General features: G+C 48.8%; 1 protein-coding gene across 1 annotated transcript in view; it reads right to left on the bottom strand.

Annotated features, from left to right (window-relative positions):
* The window catches only part of grm7 (glutamate metabotropic receptor 7), a gene marked incomplete at both ends in the record, with an annotated part of 213,655 nt that overhangs the window by 58,107 nt on the left and 138,577 nt on the right, over positions 1–16,971 (bottom strand). Inside the window, one exon of the mRNA XM_080423728.1 lies at positions 3,658–4,593. Within this exon, the coding sequence (XP_080279854.1) occupies positions 3,658–4,593 (936 nt within the window). The remainder of the gene's footprint in view (positions 1–3,657; positions 4,594–16,971) is intronic.

Below are 16,971 nucleotides of genomic sequence, written 5' to 3' on the forward strand. Positions count from 1 at the left end.
TTTGGAACAAGTCGTCAGAACTGGTATGTATTAACTGTAAAATACATACATAAATACATTTCCGGTACATGTCCAGTGCCTACGTCATTTAGGGGGTGTCGGGGGTCACTAAAAATAGTGTTTAATAGCGTTTAGACACAAAAAAACACATTTATGCGGTCGGTTATTGTGAACAATATACCAGTGAAAAATTATAACATTAATTTCATGTCTCCTCTTCTTCCTTGCCTGTGTTTCTGAGCATGTGTAAATGTGCGTGAGTGAGTGAGAGAGAGCGAGTGCACGCGCGTTCTCATCTGTATTCTGTCCGTTGCAGGGCAGGTAGGTAATGACAAGCAGCAAAAGGCCATGGTGTCACAGCTCCACTCAACTGCTGAATGCCTGCTGACGTCAGGCTTTAGTGGGTGTGTGTAGACACACACACACACACACACACACACACACACACACACCTGTATATACAACACACAACATAAACGTACTCAAATCAACACACGAACGAACAAACGCACACGCTCGCACACAAACACACACACACACACCCCCACACACACACACACACACACACACACACACACACACACACACTCTCTCCCTCTCCACCCGCACCTTTCCCTCTCTACCCCCCCTCCCTCTTTCTCTCTCCCCAGATAAGCCCCCCCCCCCTTCCTAATTTAGAATTCTCTCTACCCCTTGTCATTCTGTCTCTCTCTGGCACTACAAGGTTTAACAGCTCCAGACCCCTCCCTACAGCTACCTGGACACATCCACCTCTCGCTCTCTCACTCTCACTCTCTCTCTCTCTCTCTCTCTCTCTCTCTCTCTCTCTCGCATCTCTCCGTCTCCTTTATTTCCATCTGCAATGCTGCATGGCTCACCTCGTTCTTTCATTCATTGTATATTTTGTCTTTTTCTTGCGATGCTCTCTCTGTGTCTATCTCTACATTCCCTCTTCATCCGTCAGTCTCTCTTCTATACTCTCTTTTTTCTCTCCTAGCACAGCATGCATCCCTCCTCCTCCTATCCAGCTCCCTGCCCTCTCCCTTTCTTTCGATGACACCACAGTTCACTCCCGACCTCTCTCCCCCACACACAAAAGCACACACGCACACACACAAAAGCACGCACGCACGCACGCACGCACGCACACACACACACACACACACACACACACACACACACACACACACACACACACACACACACACACACACACACACACACACACACACACACACACACACACACACACACACACACACACACACACACACACACACACACACCCTCTCCCTCTCTTCCAAGGTCTCTCACGATGCATTTCACAGCAGATTCAGTGCCCTTTCTATAAACCTCTCCTGTCTTGTATTTATGGGACAAATGAATTAACAGGCTTAAATACCTGACACACACACTTCAAGGGGACCTCATTAATAACATCTGCTTTTCCTGCCATGGTAAAGCTAATATATCCTTCTGAGGTACCGTATATATCTGTCGGATTACAGGATTCAGGCGGTGGACGTTTTAGCTACTCGTTGAGAGCAGCTGGAGGAAAATAATGTTACTGCAATATCTACTCATTGTCACAATGTGTTATTAATATGTCTACTTCTGAGCTTAAAATTTGAAAATATAATGTTTTGATATGCATATTGTGAGGAGGAGAGTGGGTGACCGTGGTTATAGAACAGGAGTCATTCCCTTTCTGAAAGGGGAAGATTCTGAAAAGGAACTTGCTAAGTGCATTCCACTGTACATAAAGGCCACTTTTATCAAGGAATAAAAACAGCTTTTTACTCATAAAAACACATAAAGGTCACACGATTGTGACAAAAAGAACACAACTTTCTTTCTAACTTTCTTTGCAGCACAACAGTTCAGAGCTTCAGCCATCGGGGTTGGTGTTGAAAACAAACTAATCATATTATTTCTGCAGGCTTTAGAGACCTGTTCCCAGCCTGCTACAGCAGTGCAGTGTCTCTGGAGAGCCGAACCACCTATGGTTACAGTTTAAAACCTGGAGATAACAGCTACTGCTTCCTTCTGACTTCTTTTTTGTAAACTGCTTCATCAGTACCAGGGAATGAAATGATGAGAACAACCAACAACCAGGGTCATAAAAGATAACAAGAAAAACACCACACTTCTAATAGAATATTTTAGTTATATAAATTTAGTTTAGTTATATTATTTAGTTTAAAGTAATACTAGGTAACGTTTTCAACAAAACTAAAGTTAAATTGTATATCTTTTGCGAGTGGCAAAAGTTTCACAACACCCACTCCGTGAATTTCACCCCCGGAAGCCTTTTATTTATATATTTTCTATTGAACGTGTACGGGGGGGACTTTCCCGGGAAAATGACGTTCCTGGCCAACGTCATGACGTCGTGGCCGACGTCCTCAGGAACTACCGCAACGGTTTCCTGTTTGGCCAGGAACTACCGCGCTATTAACAAAAAGGAACCTCACGCTGATTTTAAGATAATGTAGGATTGGAAGATCGAAAAAGAACAGAAAAAGAAAGCACAGCTCATGGTAACTAATGCTCCACTGGCTAAGAGAAACGATCCGTAGATAGTATAAAACAATTAAAAGATCGCTTTTTGAAACGCTTCCGGCTTCCGGTGAAAACGAATGGAATTCTGGGTAATCGAGGACTAGGGAAATTGTATGCAGTGACGGTAGTGACCAGCAGAGGTTGCTAAAAATCGTTATTTGTGATTCTGCATTGTACAACTTTAAAGAGAACAGACAAAACAGGCTCATTACATTATTATTGATGTTATCAAAACATTACTGTTCTTTGCAGGGCCAGGAATTATATTATGCTCTAGTGCCAGATGAGGCTTGTCTAGAAGCCTTAAAGACAGATCATGTTTTTTGAATCCTGGTGGTTTTTGGCACTCTGCTCTGAAGCATCATATGGATGTTTACCTCCAAAACCATGGCCTTATGACCGACCTCTCTGTGAAAGCCGGTGTGGGACCTGACACATGACTCGGGTATCATGACGCATCCTCAGGGACAGGCCAATCACGTCCTCTTCAAAGGGTACAATGTGTTGCATGCCCAATTCCAATGTCTGCCCTAAGCCCTCAAGCCCTGCACCCTCACTGACTCAAGTGACGTCAGCTGGTAAGTAGGCTGCACCAACGCTCCTGATTTCGTGTATAGAGGGGCGGGTGTATAGAGGCGCAGAGAGACTGCGCCTGATCCCATTGGTTCACTGATCTGTCCGTCAACCCCCGCCCCGTTAACACAACATTACGAGCGACGCCCACTGCACTCTGGTTGGTTGGGGAAATGAAACACTTCCTATACCGGGTACACCGACGCGTTCCTCCAGGCTTTTATTTTTTAGCAAAACTAAACAATAAAAGTCTGGAGATCGAGGCTAGCTGGTAAGTGCTTGAGGATGAGAGGCTGCAAAGGCTCCAAATGGTATAAAATGAACGGGACAGCACTTAAGATGAGTCCTTCATTCATGACACTTTACATCACGTTTAAAACTCTTACTGTCCTTATTTACAGTATGTTCAGTTCAACATTCATAAAAAAAAACTTGCATTTTATTGCGAGTTTCCCTCTCTAATCCATTCATCCATCCATCCATCCATCCATCCATCCATCCATCCATCATCCAACCTCTTACCTTTTCCGCTGACTGTGCTGTGCCAAAGAAGATTGGTATGAAAGCCAGCCACACGATGCAGGTGGTGTACATGGTAAATCCAATGGGCTTGGCCTCGTTAAAGCTCTCCGGGACCCCGCGAGTCTTTATGGCATACACAGTACATGTGACCATCAACAAGATGCTGTAACCCAGCGAACAGATGATCTGCAGATCTGTGATGTCACATTTTAACACCCCCCGGGCCAGGCTAGGGTTGATGGTTTTCTGCTCATCATAGTCAATGATGGTGTTGGGTGGGTCCACCCCGAACCAGATGAACACCCCCAGCAGCTGTACCGAGATGAGGCTAGAGGTGATGGCCAGCTGGGAGGTGGGGCTTATTAGCCTTGGAGCCGTCACTGACGTCTTGCCCTGCTCGAAGATACGATAGATGCGATTGGTCTTGGTGAGCAGAGCAGCGTAGCTGATACACATCCCCAGACCCAGGAAGATCCTCCGGAAGGAGCACACACCCACGTCCGGCTTGGCGATCATCAGGAACGTAATGATGTAGCACAGGAAGATCCCTGTTAGGAGCACGTAGCTCAGCTCCCTGCCAGACGCCCGCACAATGGGTGTGTCGTTGTACCGTATGAAGGTGGCCATGACAAAAATGGTGGCGATGATCCCAATCATGGCCAGGAAGACCGGGATCACCGCCCAGGGTGAGTGCCACTCCAGTTTGATGATGGGTATGGGCTGGCAGGCAGTGCGGTTGGCGATGGGTCTCATGTTGTAAGAGCACAGCTTGCAGGTGAACTCGTCATACTGGTACTGGTAGCCGTCACATGGCTCGCAGTGCCAGCAACAGGGCATGCCCTTTACCACCTTCTTCCTCTCACCAGTCTTGCAGGGCAGGCTGCACACGGAGCTGGGGATTTCCTGCTCACCTCTGGGCCACTGCATGTCCTCAATCTAGAGAGATCAGAATCAGATTCAGAACCTGCCAAAGCTTTGAACAAGAAATGTACAATAACTTTGACCTGCATACACATAACACTGTGAAAAAGTAAGACTGCACTGAGTGTAAACTGCACTAGGAATATGTACAAGTAAAAGTGTCAAAGTAATGCACTTACTGTATTGAGTTTAACACTTAACATAAACACTGAAGGCAAGCAGTTATGTGTGGAGAATGATAGAGTGATTCACATATTTATAACATAAGATGGGAAGACAGATAAAATGGGTAGATATAAAGAAAACTATTGTAAGTAACACATCAGCTTCTAATATGCAACAAACTGATGTATAAATCCAATATAATGTTAACTGAAGATGTATTCCTTTGTGAAGACCTGATTGTCAAGTATTATCTGTCTGATCTTCCGTACTCTGTAGTGTACTAATGATTTATATGAAATAAAGTGTTCCCCTCTATAATATCCCTACTTTAATTCTGTAAGAGTAGTATGTTATTAATGGCCTCTCTCACAGCAGAGCATAAATAATACATGATCATACACTGAATCATACATACAGTACATTATCATACACCGCTCTACTGAAATTCTGCAATGCATTAGATGTTAACTACATCCCGCAGGTGAGTGTATGCAAAGTTAAGAGTTCATTTTGTTAACAATTTCACCAGTTAAGAACAAAATATGGCAAAACATTCTGAACACCACCTGCTTTCATTTTGGAAAGATAAGTCCTCATACGAGACCCTAATACAGTAGCTACTGTATCTGAGTGGGTCTGGGAATCGGAAGGATGCCAGTTCAACTCTCTGCTTACCCAGTCTATTTGTTGAAGTGTCCCAAGTGCACTTTGCCCCTAACTGCTCCCCAGATGCTGTATTAATAGCGTCCACTGCTCCTAATAGTTAGGATGGGTAAAGTATTATACATGTTCATCATGCTAGAAGGTTTCACATCTGGACACCACTCAAGGCTTTGGGATGATATTATTTTTAAGCTCGCCAGTCAATGTTTAAAAGAAGGAAGTCACACGAAGTATATAGTCTATTTTATTTTTATTATAATATTTTATATTATTTTTATAATGAGCACAAACCAAGGCTTCGACATACAGGCTTCTTCAGGGTTGTCGGCTCATCAGTCAACCAAACAAAACATAGTTTACACTTTTGTCAGCCTGCCTTGATGTTAGCTATGCCATGTTTTAGCCACTAGCAGTGGGGCTCTGAAGGTGGCACATTTGGTCGATCTGTTTGTTGGTCCGTGCAACATTTTGATCCAAAACAAGGCATCTTGAAACCTACTGGCTGGATTGCCATGGAATTTGTTGTGTATCTTCATGATCCCCACTGATTTTGGCCTTTCCTCTAGCACCACCATTAGGCCAAATGTTCACATTGGGAGGGAGGGAGGGAGACATCACCTCATATTAGCTGTCTCACAGTCCGGCATGAACATATATTGGTAAAAATGGGACATAGCACCAGAAGCACCGCAACACCATATAGACAAACTGTCACTCTGGCAGATGTCTGTGCTCTAGTCACATTTTCTAGTCCTTTAGTGTAAAGCGGCAATTTGCTTTGGCTCTGGTGTGGGTGCATGCTCGCCAAAGTGAAAAGGTCTCATTGATTTGACAGCAGCAGTATGACTGCTGCTAATGAGTAATGAACACACTGTTAGGGAGAACATCAATATGGACAAATTCCATGGGTATCATATCACTTGACTGAAAAGACAGAACAATTACAGCTGAATACTGCTTAATATTATATTATAGGGATAAGTGACTGATAGGGCCATCTAACTTACAGTATTTTGAGTTAACCTTTCTCTGAAAAGTGGTGTTGGCCTCACACCTGTATTGTGGCCTGGCCTCCTGTCCTATAATGGAAAGGTCATAGGTTGAATTATTTCTCACTCTCAATGCTTACTCTATGTACTGCAAATCAATTTGGATTAGAATACCAGCTAAATGCCACAAAATGTTGTAAATCTTCTTGGACTTCCAACAAAACAAGCATTGCAGCACAGGGCCAGTTTGTGCAATGAATTACTCATGAAATAATATTTTATTTCATGTGTGTTCTGACAAGATGACATTGGCGCTGTTGGAAAACCTTTATAACTAATAAATAAGTCATGTATGTTTAGGTTATCAATGAGCCAGGTATTTCAGCAGTTACTGGGATTCTTTGGCAGAAGGATTTAAAATGACTTGGAACATCTGGTGTAGTTTTAGGAATGTGAATGAAATAGAATTTGTACAGTCAAATCCTGAGTGGTAACATAACTCCTTAGTTTAGGAGAGAGTTAAACATTGATATTGGATCTTAACCGCATGAACCCTAGAGTCCCTATTCTGAGGCGAACGTTTGACGAAAATAGCAGATCTACAAGCTCACAACACATCGCAATGCAACACGTTGAGATTTGGTGTAGAAGGAAAAAAGGAGTGGGCCAAGTATAGAGCTCTGGGGAACCTTGATCAACTAAGTATACTGTTGACCGGGGTACGTGTAGTTTAAGTTGTTAAAATCTCACCCAATAACAACATTCACATAGGCTCTCCCTATGTACCACCGAAAAAGACACTGGAGATGGGTACTGTAGGAACAAAGCTGTGCATCAAATCAATTGAGTGTAATCTTTCCAAAAGAACAAAAAAAAATACAACTCCAAACAACCGTCTAATCTCATCCTCTCAAAGGCACCCTGCAAGTACATAAAACAAATGTTTTCTGCTCCTCTTCTCCTTCCTCCTCCTACAAAATGTTGCATGCCTCACTCCCTCTAGTTGTTTGTTATCTCTCTGGAATTTTCCAGATTTTCCACTGTTCCACGCATCCTGTAAACCCTTTCTTCAGACCATCCATCCCTCCCTTCCACTCACACCGTGTTCATGTCCAGATTTCAGGGTAAGCCGAGGATTGTGACAGGCACACGGCCCATCAAAATTGATATGACTGTCTGACACTTGCTACTCCTCCCCGGTAATAACTCAGACACAGGTGAACATGCCAACTTGTTTAGCATAGGAAATGTATTCAAATCCATCTCGTTACATAAGGGACAGGCTTTTACAGTAGAAGTCGGCGAGAGTGGTGTTGGACTCGCACCTGGTTATGAAATGACTTTTCACAAATCCAGGGCGCGGGTTTGTGAAATGGATGGGAGGGGGGAAATGGGATTCAAATCGCTAGGAGCGACGACAGGTCAATCATTAAATAGAAACACCATCTGTCTATCTGTCATAGTGGCTGGCAGCGATCGGGCCCTGTCCTGCTGTGCATTCAATAATTCAGGCGGGTATCTGAAGAGGTATCACAGCTGTTGGAGAGAGGTCTGGACAAGAGGTCACATAGGTGTTAAATTCTCAACTATGTGCATGCATAGAAATAGCCAAGATGACCCCCCCCACACTTTTTTCCAGGACCCTCCAACTGACGAGTGGCCTTTTCCTTTTTGTTATTTCCAACGATTCAGCCGCAGGGTCCTGAACCCAGTTCGCCCCTTCACACCTCGACATACTTTGTGGAGAGAGGCATGAAATGGAAAATACTTTCAACCCATTCGCCACACCACGCTATCTTTGAGGTTCAAAGTGAGAGAGTAGGTGAACTCAGGATTCCCATGTGAAGAGGATACAGGGGACCCAGGGGGTGCCTGGCGGCATCCCACAGAAAAAAAAGGACAGGAAAAAAGAAGAATGCGGACTGAATTAACCTGCTTTCATCTGTGAGTACAATGAACAAACAAACAAATGGAACACATGTGCCTTTTCTACTCAAAGGAACTCAATAGCGGCTTTACGGTTATACTAGTAGTTAAGCATTCAGTGCAATTAAAAACGACTTAGTATGGAATGAAGTATACTGTATACCTTTCCTAAGAAATAACTTTTTCATGAAACATTCAATTAGTGAATAGAGAAAGAGCGGGGCGTAGAGACAGAGAGGGGAGATGCGTGTCGTGCTAGATAGCTGTGGGGAATAGTAAACCTCGGCTTAGTATATAGTTGGAAGATTGAATAGAGGAGAGGAAATAAAAGTGTGCAGGGGAGTGAAAGATCAAAAACGCATGAGTAACATGAGTAAGAGGGAGAGAGCCAAAACAGCTTCTTTATCCTTACAGAATATCCTGCCGGCAAAAGAGTTCTCTCTCTTTCTCTCTCTCTGCCTTTCTCCACCTCTACAGTATGTCTTTTTGATTCTCATTCATCACTTAAGCCTGATTTATACTTCATCGTGCGACACTGTTGTGTGCCGAAATAGCTGATCGAGTTGCGATGCGACACGTTATGAGCTTGTAGAGCGGATACTTCCAACATGTGTCATAATGACAGAGAATAAATTAGGCATCATGTTCTCCTCCTCCATATATCCCTCAGAGTTGGCTTTTCCTGGCCTCTCCGTTTATCCGGGTGCCTTTCCCTCCCCGTCCCACTATCTCTCGGCTTGCTATACCGCTCTCTCTCTCTCTCTCTCTCTCTCTCTGTACCTCTCTCTTTCTTATCAGTCCAGGCAGACCTTTGCAACCCTGCTCGCCTCTGCCAGGCTGTCATTACGGTGCTGCCAATAAATTGTCTCTGCCCACCCCTATGATGTGGGCTGCAGGTCAGGTGAACGCTTAAGATTCCCCTGGCATTTGCATCAGCCTGAATAAATATGCAGAACAGCGTCAAGACACACACAAAAACAAACAAACGCACAAAACAAACACGGCGGTGAGGAAATGGAGGGTGGAGAATGGAGAGAAGGACACACTCCATTCTTTCCATCGGCAACACTCTCCTTGTCAAATCTTGCTCTCCATCTGCTTCAATTGCTTCAAATTCCCAACAAAAATACACTGTTCGAACACAAATCACAAGCACTTCAAGGCCCCTTTAACATTTCGCTTTCTCCCTGCTGTCTGTCTCATTTTGTCTGACGGACGGAACATATTAGTTTCCATGTTGCCCTCTGCTGTTTCCAGACAGTTACTCTCAGTTATTTATTATTTCAGCATCTCTCTGTCTCTATTTTTATCTCCTGATGTTATGTACACAGGGGCTCCCCCATTGTTATCCTCTCCTCCCCTTTCTGCCCATCCACTTTTTATATCTATGGAACTGGGAATGTGTCTCACCATTTTTCATCAAGCAGTGGTGGTATTTTGCTGTAATCTTGTTGGAGAGTTGTGTGTGTGCGGAGCGTGTGTGTGTGTGTGTGTGTGTGTGTGTGAGAGAGAGGATTTTACTGTGTAGTGTCAGCAGGTTCCTTTCTGCCTTCCTTGTGTTTGGCATTATTCTCATGTGTGTGTCTGAGTGTCCATATGTGAGCACACAAATGTGTGTCTCTGTGTGTGTGTGTGTGTGTGTGTGTGTGTCTTTCTCTCTGTGTGTGTGTGTGTGTGTGTGTGTGTGTGTGTGTGTGTGTGTGTGTGTGTGTGTGTGTGTGTGTGATTGTTTGTGTGTGTGCGCGCTCCATTGTGCAGTGATTGCTGTGACGGCCTGGCTGGGAGCTGTTAATCCATGTGCTCATTAGCTCCCTCCACCCGACCCTTCCCACAGCAATTTAACCGGAGCCACTGGTGCACACCGCAGTTCATTATGCTGCCTTTAGGGGGCCCCAGTCCCTGAGCTCATAATTAAACACGCAGAGGAAATAGTAATGGGATTAAAGGCCCTTGTTGCTATGGATACATTACCAGATCCATCTCGTTCTTGGCCTAGAGACTTTATACTCGTCAAACCTCTCTCGCGCGCACGCACGCACGCACGCACGCACGCACGCACGCACACACACACACACACACACACACACACACACACACACACACACACACACACACACACACACACACACACACACACACACACACACACACACACACACACACACACACACACACACACACACACACACACACACACACACACACACACACACACACACACACACACACACACACACACGGTTGAGCTCTGGTAGATAATTTCTGTATTCAACCACAAACCACTCAAAATCTGACTTCTCTGGTTTCTTTTCTTCCTCTCTTCCCTGTTTTGGCAAATTTACTTCATTCGTTTATTTTATTGTTTCTTTTCCTTCCCTCCCTAATTTGATTGTTTTTGGAGGAACATTTCCCTTCCTTCTTTCATTCTGGTCTCCCTTCCCTAGTCCCTTCATTCCTTCCTACCCTCCCTCCTTTATTTCTCCTCTTCATTTCATTATAATTTGTCCCTTCCTCATACCTTTCTCGTCCATCTCCCTTCCACATTATGTCCCAGAGTGAAACTCATTTTGCCGTTGCAGGAATGCTGAATCGCTCACAAAGGCAGGTTTTTATGCTTGTGCTAATGCTAATGTGTAAGTCAATGAGACTTCTAGGCTCTACATCACTTCTCAAATAATGTAGTTAAGCTGATGACTGTGTGTAATACTCTCCCGTCGCTTGTGACTAACTGCTTCTGCTAATTATTAAAGTTTGTTGCAGCTCAAGCATCCTTCAACGGTCAGTCGAGATGCATGCAGACATTATGCATGTGGAGAAACACGCGTGGAGACACACTCGTCAAACCTCCCTCGCACACACGCACACGCACACACACACACACACACACACACACACACACACAAACACCCACCTATGCACAAACGCAGACATGCAAAAACATACACACCATTTACTTCCTGTTAATGTGCACAGTAATCATTAACCGAGTGACTGTGGATAATGATTAAATTGATTAATTGGGTGGAAAAGGAAATAAACTTCCCACAATCTCCGTGCAGCTGCATAGCTGAATATGAACCACAATATGTAGCAGCTTTTGCTGTATTGTTACAAGAACAAAATTGGGCAAAAATACAAAGGGAGACTACTACTATAGCCCAATTTACATTGTTATCGTCAACGAAGAATACAGTAGGTGTAACCCATTGGTTTGAATGACACATTTGAACAACATAAAATTGTGTTCTTCTGGAACATGTACTATTGTGCAGAGCTAATGTATGACTGTGTGAGTGTCACATTTTGATCAAATGCAAATATGCTTTGCATTGTCATTAACCCATTAAAACCGGGAAAGCATTTGTGTCATTTTAGATTTTATCTATATCGTCTGTGTCGGGTGGAAACGGAAAACTCATACGTCCAAAACAGTTACTTTTCAGGATTCAAATTCAAAAGCATCAAAGGTAGCAGATCTACAAGCTCAAAAATGTTTGGAGCTTGTGGATCTGCTACTCTCGATGCTTTTGTGTGGGACGCTGTAGTATGATCAAGTACGGCGTTAATTTAGGAAAAAAACACAAAAAGTTAAAACATGGAGATAGGAGGTTTCTGCCCGCCATCAACGACATATAGCAACATAGGTTTCTTGTCTAATTCTCCGTAACATACTCACTATGGGATATCAGCGCCCCCTGGCGTGATGCAGAGCTACATACCATAAACTCCCGGGCCATTCATTGGCTGAGAAGGGTATGTCACGTGTCCGGTAAACCGGAAGAGGTATAAAACCTCTTGCGTGACGTGGCTCATCCTCTTTCGCTTCTCTGCATGGCAGATGCTACAGCTACGAGACATACCTCAAAGACCAAACTTGCTAACTTTGTGAATTAGACCGAAACCAGCTTTAGCCCACTCGGGTGGTACTTGTACTGACCCACGGGTTTTCCTCTACTGCAAAAAAAAAAAAAGGTTTATATTCTTTCCGCTCCCGCGGCTCTCTTATCTTTTCTTTCTATCTGAAATCAAGTTTTCCTCCTTTGCTTTCCTCGTGTTTAGCCGGCCGGCTAAAGGCTAGTAGGTTAGCTCCATGGAGGCTCCACGTTCGTGCGGGCTGGCGCCACGGTGCCGCTTGCTGATCGCCGCGGACGACCCTCACGGGTTTTGCATCTCCTGCCTCGGGCGACGACATGCCTACGAGGCGAAGCACTTCCGTGGTGCTCCAGGAGGTTGCGACGACTGCGCCCGGTTCTCCAGGCGTCGCATCCAGCGCCGTCTGGACAGGGCCGACGAACTGGCCCCAGGCGGCAGCACCGTAGCGGATCCAGCCCGCATGGACACCGGCCCAGGTACCGTGGGTGGTGGCGCCCACCACGTGCGTCCTCATCCCACAATGGGCCCTCCAGCTGCGGGCGGTCCCAGCAGCAACCGCTCGCAGCAACACCTGAGTGCGCCGTCGCAGCAGCTCCAGTCTGCTACACCCTCTGTGCCGCGCAGCACTCCACCGGCCGCCGCAGCTGTGACCGGGGGGTCCACCCGGGTGCAGCTAGCTAGCGGCGCTACATCCCCCTCTTCCCAGCCGCTCTCTCCGAGGCCGCAGCAGGAGTACCGTGACAGCGGGGCTTCGCCTTCGTTCAGCGACGTCTCCGACGACGCCAGCGCCCACAGCATGGACGAGGGGGCGGAGGAGGGTGAGATACTGTCGTTCCAGGGGGCTGCCGGAGCAGCCGCATCCAGCCCTCGTCAGGACGACGACCTCGGGGCTTCTGGCGGTCAGCTGGGGCCCAGCTGGCCGGACGCCCAGGAGCTGGAATCCGATCCTGCGAGGCGCGACGAGCCGGTCTCGGCTATCATCGACAGAGCCTTGCTCAGATGTGGTCTCATTCGCCCGATGGAGGAGCGTGCATCCTCCACCGGGCAAGAGGACGAGTACCAGGGCTTGGCTCCCCAGGATCCGCGCGCGCAGAGGTCCAAGAAAGTCCCGGCCGCGCTGGGCTTCGCCAACGCCCTCATGTCCACCTGGGAGGTCCATTCCGAGCCGCATCGGCTGGGTTTCCCCCTCGAGGTGGTGGACGCGCCGAAGTGGGGGCTCATCGCCTGTCCCCCCATGGATGCCGTCCTGGCCCAGGGCATCATGGACCAGCGTCATCCAGTGGCCCTTACTCCCGAACCGCACTTCACCGATCCCCAGGAAAAGGCGATATCTGTGGCGGTGAAGAAGGCGTACAAGTCAGCAGCGCTGGCGGCGCGCGCGCTGAACATGGTCGCCATTCTCCAGGGCTCGACAGCTAAGCGGCTAGGTGAGCTACAAGAGGCGTGGGGCGACGACGCTGAGGAGCTGGAGGCCCTTCAGCAACTGACCATTAAGGTCACTCGTCACGCCACAGCCTGGGTGGGGAAGGCCATGGCGGACAGCGCGGCGATTGAGAGGGCTCGTTGGCTCGGTCTGGCCGTCTTCCGTCACGAGGTGGTGGACGCAAAGAAAAGCGTCATGGCGCTCCCGCTGAAGCCAGACAACCTCTTCGCTGGAGCGTCGGAGTTCCTCCGAGTCTCCACCGACTCACGAAAGGCCCAGAGGGAAGCCGCGGCGGGGGTTCTGGAGCCAGCCCCTCCTCCGTCTGCGAGACCCCGCAACGAGAGGCCCGCGGGCAGAGGTCGTTCCTCCTCCTCTCGCCGAGGGTCCAACACTTCCCGCTCCTCTTCAGCCCAGGCGAGCTCGCGGGACAGACCGCAGAGCAACGCGGGCAATCGTGGCAGGGCTTCCCCCCGCCAGCCACCCGCCTCTACCAACACAAACACCGTAGGAAGCTCCAGCCGACCTCCACGTCGCAACACAGGAGGGAAGCCTCGTGGCGGGCGGGGTAAGTGACATTGTCTCGCCGGTGCACAGACCGGCTCAGCCCGCTGTTCCGCCGTTCGTGTTGGGGAAGAGGACCGTGGCTTTTCAGGCCTCGTTGGACAGAGTCGAGGACGGCTCCACGAGTGCCAAGAAACTTTGTTGTGTTCAGAGTGTGGACGATTTATGTGTGCAGAATGTGGACGTTTTAGTAGTACAGCGCAATGTTTCAGTGAAAAGTGCCCTGTATGTACCGCCTTTTTCTCTGCAAAAGAAAATAAATGCACCGAATGTTACAAACAGTCTCGTTCTTTCACATGGCATAGGGCCTTGGAGCAGAGGGGTCCCCGTCTCGCGGGCCCCTCTGTTCCAGCGCCCTTACTGTATGGGCCAACAAGGCCTGGGGCCCCCGATTTCCGGGGCTCCAGGCATTGCTGGGGGTCCCCATGTGCATGCATTAAATCTATGTCGTCTTCCCATAAGCCCAAAGTGCCTGGGGCCCCCGTTTGCCGGGGCTCCAGACACTGCTGGGATACACTCTGTAAATGCATTAAGTCGATACCATCATTCCATGAGCCCACAAGGCCGGGAACACCCGAACCCCGGTGTTCCAGGCATTGTTCGGACAACATCTGTGCATGTTTTGGGTCATATGAAGGTAATCGGAAAGGTATTAAACAAACCGGCGCCGCCTTTGTCCACAAGAGGGCGCCAAAGCGCCAGTGGAACAGGGTCACGTCGGTTTTGCCTTTCGCCTCACAGGCTTCCGTCTCACAGGATGCAGCGAAACGCCACTGTGGACCGGAAGTCTTTGAGTCAGACGGAGCGGGCCTCTGTCTCCGCCATTTTGGAGGGACAGATGCCCCCTCTCTCGCATCGCGTCACGATGGGCGGGCCACGTTCGCTTGTAACGGGCGACAACGCATCCCTTACGGGGAGGAGGGTTTTGTCGCCTCACAGGCTTCCGTCTCCCAGGTTGCAGCAGCACGTCACTGTGAACCGGAAGTACTTGGCTCAGAAAAGGCGGACCTCGGTCCCCGCCATCTTGGAGGGACACTTGCCCCCTTTTTCCATGGAAACAGGCAGCCGGCGCGAGCGGACAAACCGGATGTTGACGTCAGTCACCTCAGGGTTAGCACCGCCGGCGGCGGTAGCAACAGCGTCACTGCTCCCCATGGCAACCGTCCCCATAGCGACGCTCCCACTCTCCGAGCGGCCGGTGACGTCACCGGCCGCTCGGAGAGTGGGAGCGTCGCTCGAGAGTGGGAGCGCTCGCTCGATGTGTGGAGGAATGGAAGATTTGCAAGCCAAATCCTTGGGTATTACGCACAATACAGAAGGGTTACAGGTTGCAATTTTCCAGAAAACCCCCAATGACGGACAAAGTGTTGTTTTCCAAGGCCACAGGTCCAGCGGCCAGTACTCTGAGGGAGGAGGTTGCCTCCCTTTTGAGCAAAGGCGCTGTCACGGAATTACTTCCGAACCAGAACCGACTGGGTTTCTATTCGAAATATTTTCTGGTGGCAAAGAAGGGGGGGGGGTGCGACCCATTCTGAACCTGAAGGGTCTCAACAAATACCTCACGGTTTTCCATTTTCGGATGCTGACAACCGCTGCGCTTTTACGCACCGTGCGTCTTGGGGACTGGTGGACGAGTATCGATCTCAAGGATGCTTATTTTCACATTCCAATCTACCCACCGCACAGGAAGTTCCTGCGCTTCGGGTTCGAGGGGAGGGTGTACGAGTACAATGTCCTCCCGTTTGGAATGTCTCTCAGCCCCAGGGTGTTCGTGAAATGCACGGACGCAGCCGTGGCTCCACTGAGGAGGCAGGGGATCCGGTTGTCCACTTACATAGACGACTGGCTCCTGGCGGCGGGCTCGAGAGAGGAGGTGATGCGACACACGCGCGTGGCGGTCGCTCACCTGACGTCCCTAGGTTTCATGATCAACGCCAAAAAGAGCGTACTGGTTCCGTCTCAGCGGACCACCTTCTTAGGGATCCTGCTGGACTCGAACACGCTCATGGCGCGCCTATCCCAGGACAGGGTAGACAGCTTTTTGGCGTGTGTGAGATCTTTCCACGTGGGGCGTCCAGTCAGTTACAGACTGTGTATGCGGGCGGCGGGTCTCATGGCCTCAGCCATACACCTGGTCCGCCTAGGCAGACTCTACATGAGACCTTTCCAGCGGTGGATGTTGGCGCTAGGGATCCCATCCACTATGGGTTCGCGGAAAGTGGTGGTGCCTCCACGGTGCGTGGAGGCTCTCAGACCATGGTCACAGGCGCCCTTTCTGACCGAGGGGGTCAGTGTGGGGGTTGTGACGTCACGGATGGTTATCACCACGGACGCCAGCCTGACGGGATGGGGGGCCGTCCACGAAGGACGCTCGGCCAGAGGGGTGTGGGACTCCAGTCTACGGGAGGCTCACATCAACTATCTGGAACTGATGGCGGTTTTTCTCGCCCTCAAACATTTCGAGGCTCGCATCCGCGGTTGTCACGTCGCTATCAGGACGGACAACACCACGACCATGTGCTATATCAACAGGCAGGGGGGCTTGCGCTCCCAAGTGTTGGACAGCCTGGCGTGCAGACTGACGCGTTGGTGCGATTCGCATCTCGCGTCGATTCGAGCTTCACATGTGCCGGGTCTCCTGAACAGCGGGGCGGACTTACTGTCCAGGGGCGAACCCCGGTACGAGGACTGGTCCCTCAAGCCGTCGGTGGCGGACCTGATCTGGGCCAGGTTTGGCCGGGCGCAGGTCGATTTGTTTGCCTCCGAGGAGAACGCGAAGTGTTCTCGCTTTTT

Source organism: Gymnoscopelus braueri, assembly GCF_963280865.1.
Source record: "Gymnoscopelus braueri genome assembly, chromosome: 3".
Classification (NCBI taxonomy): domain Eukaryota; kingdom Metazoa; phylum Chordata; class Actinopteri; order Myctophiformes; family Myctophidae; genus Gymnoscopelus; species Gymnoscopelus braueri.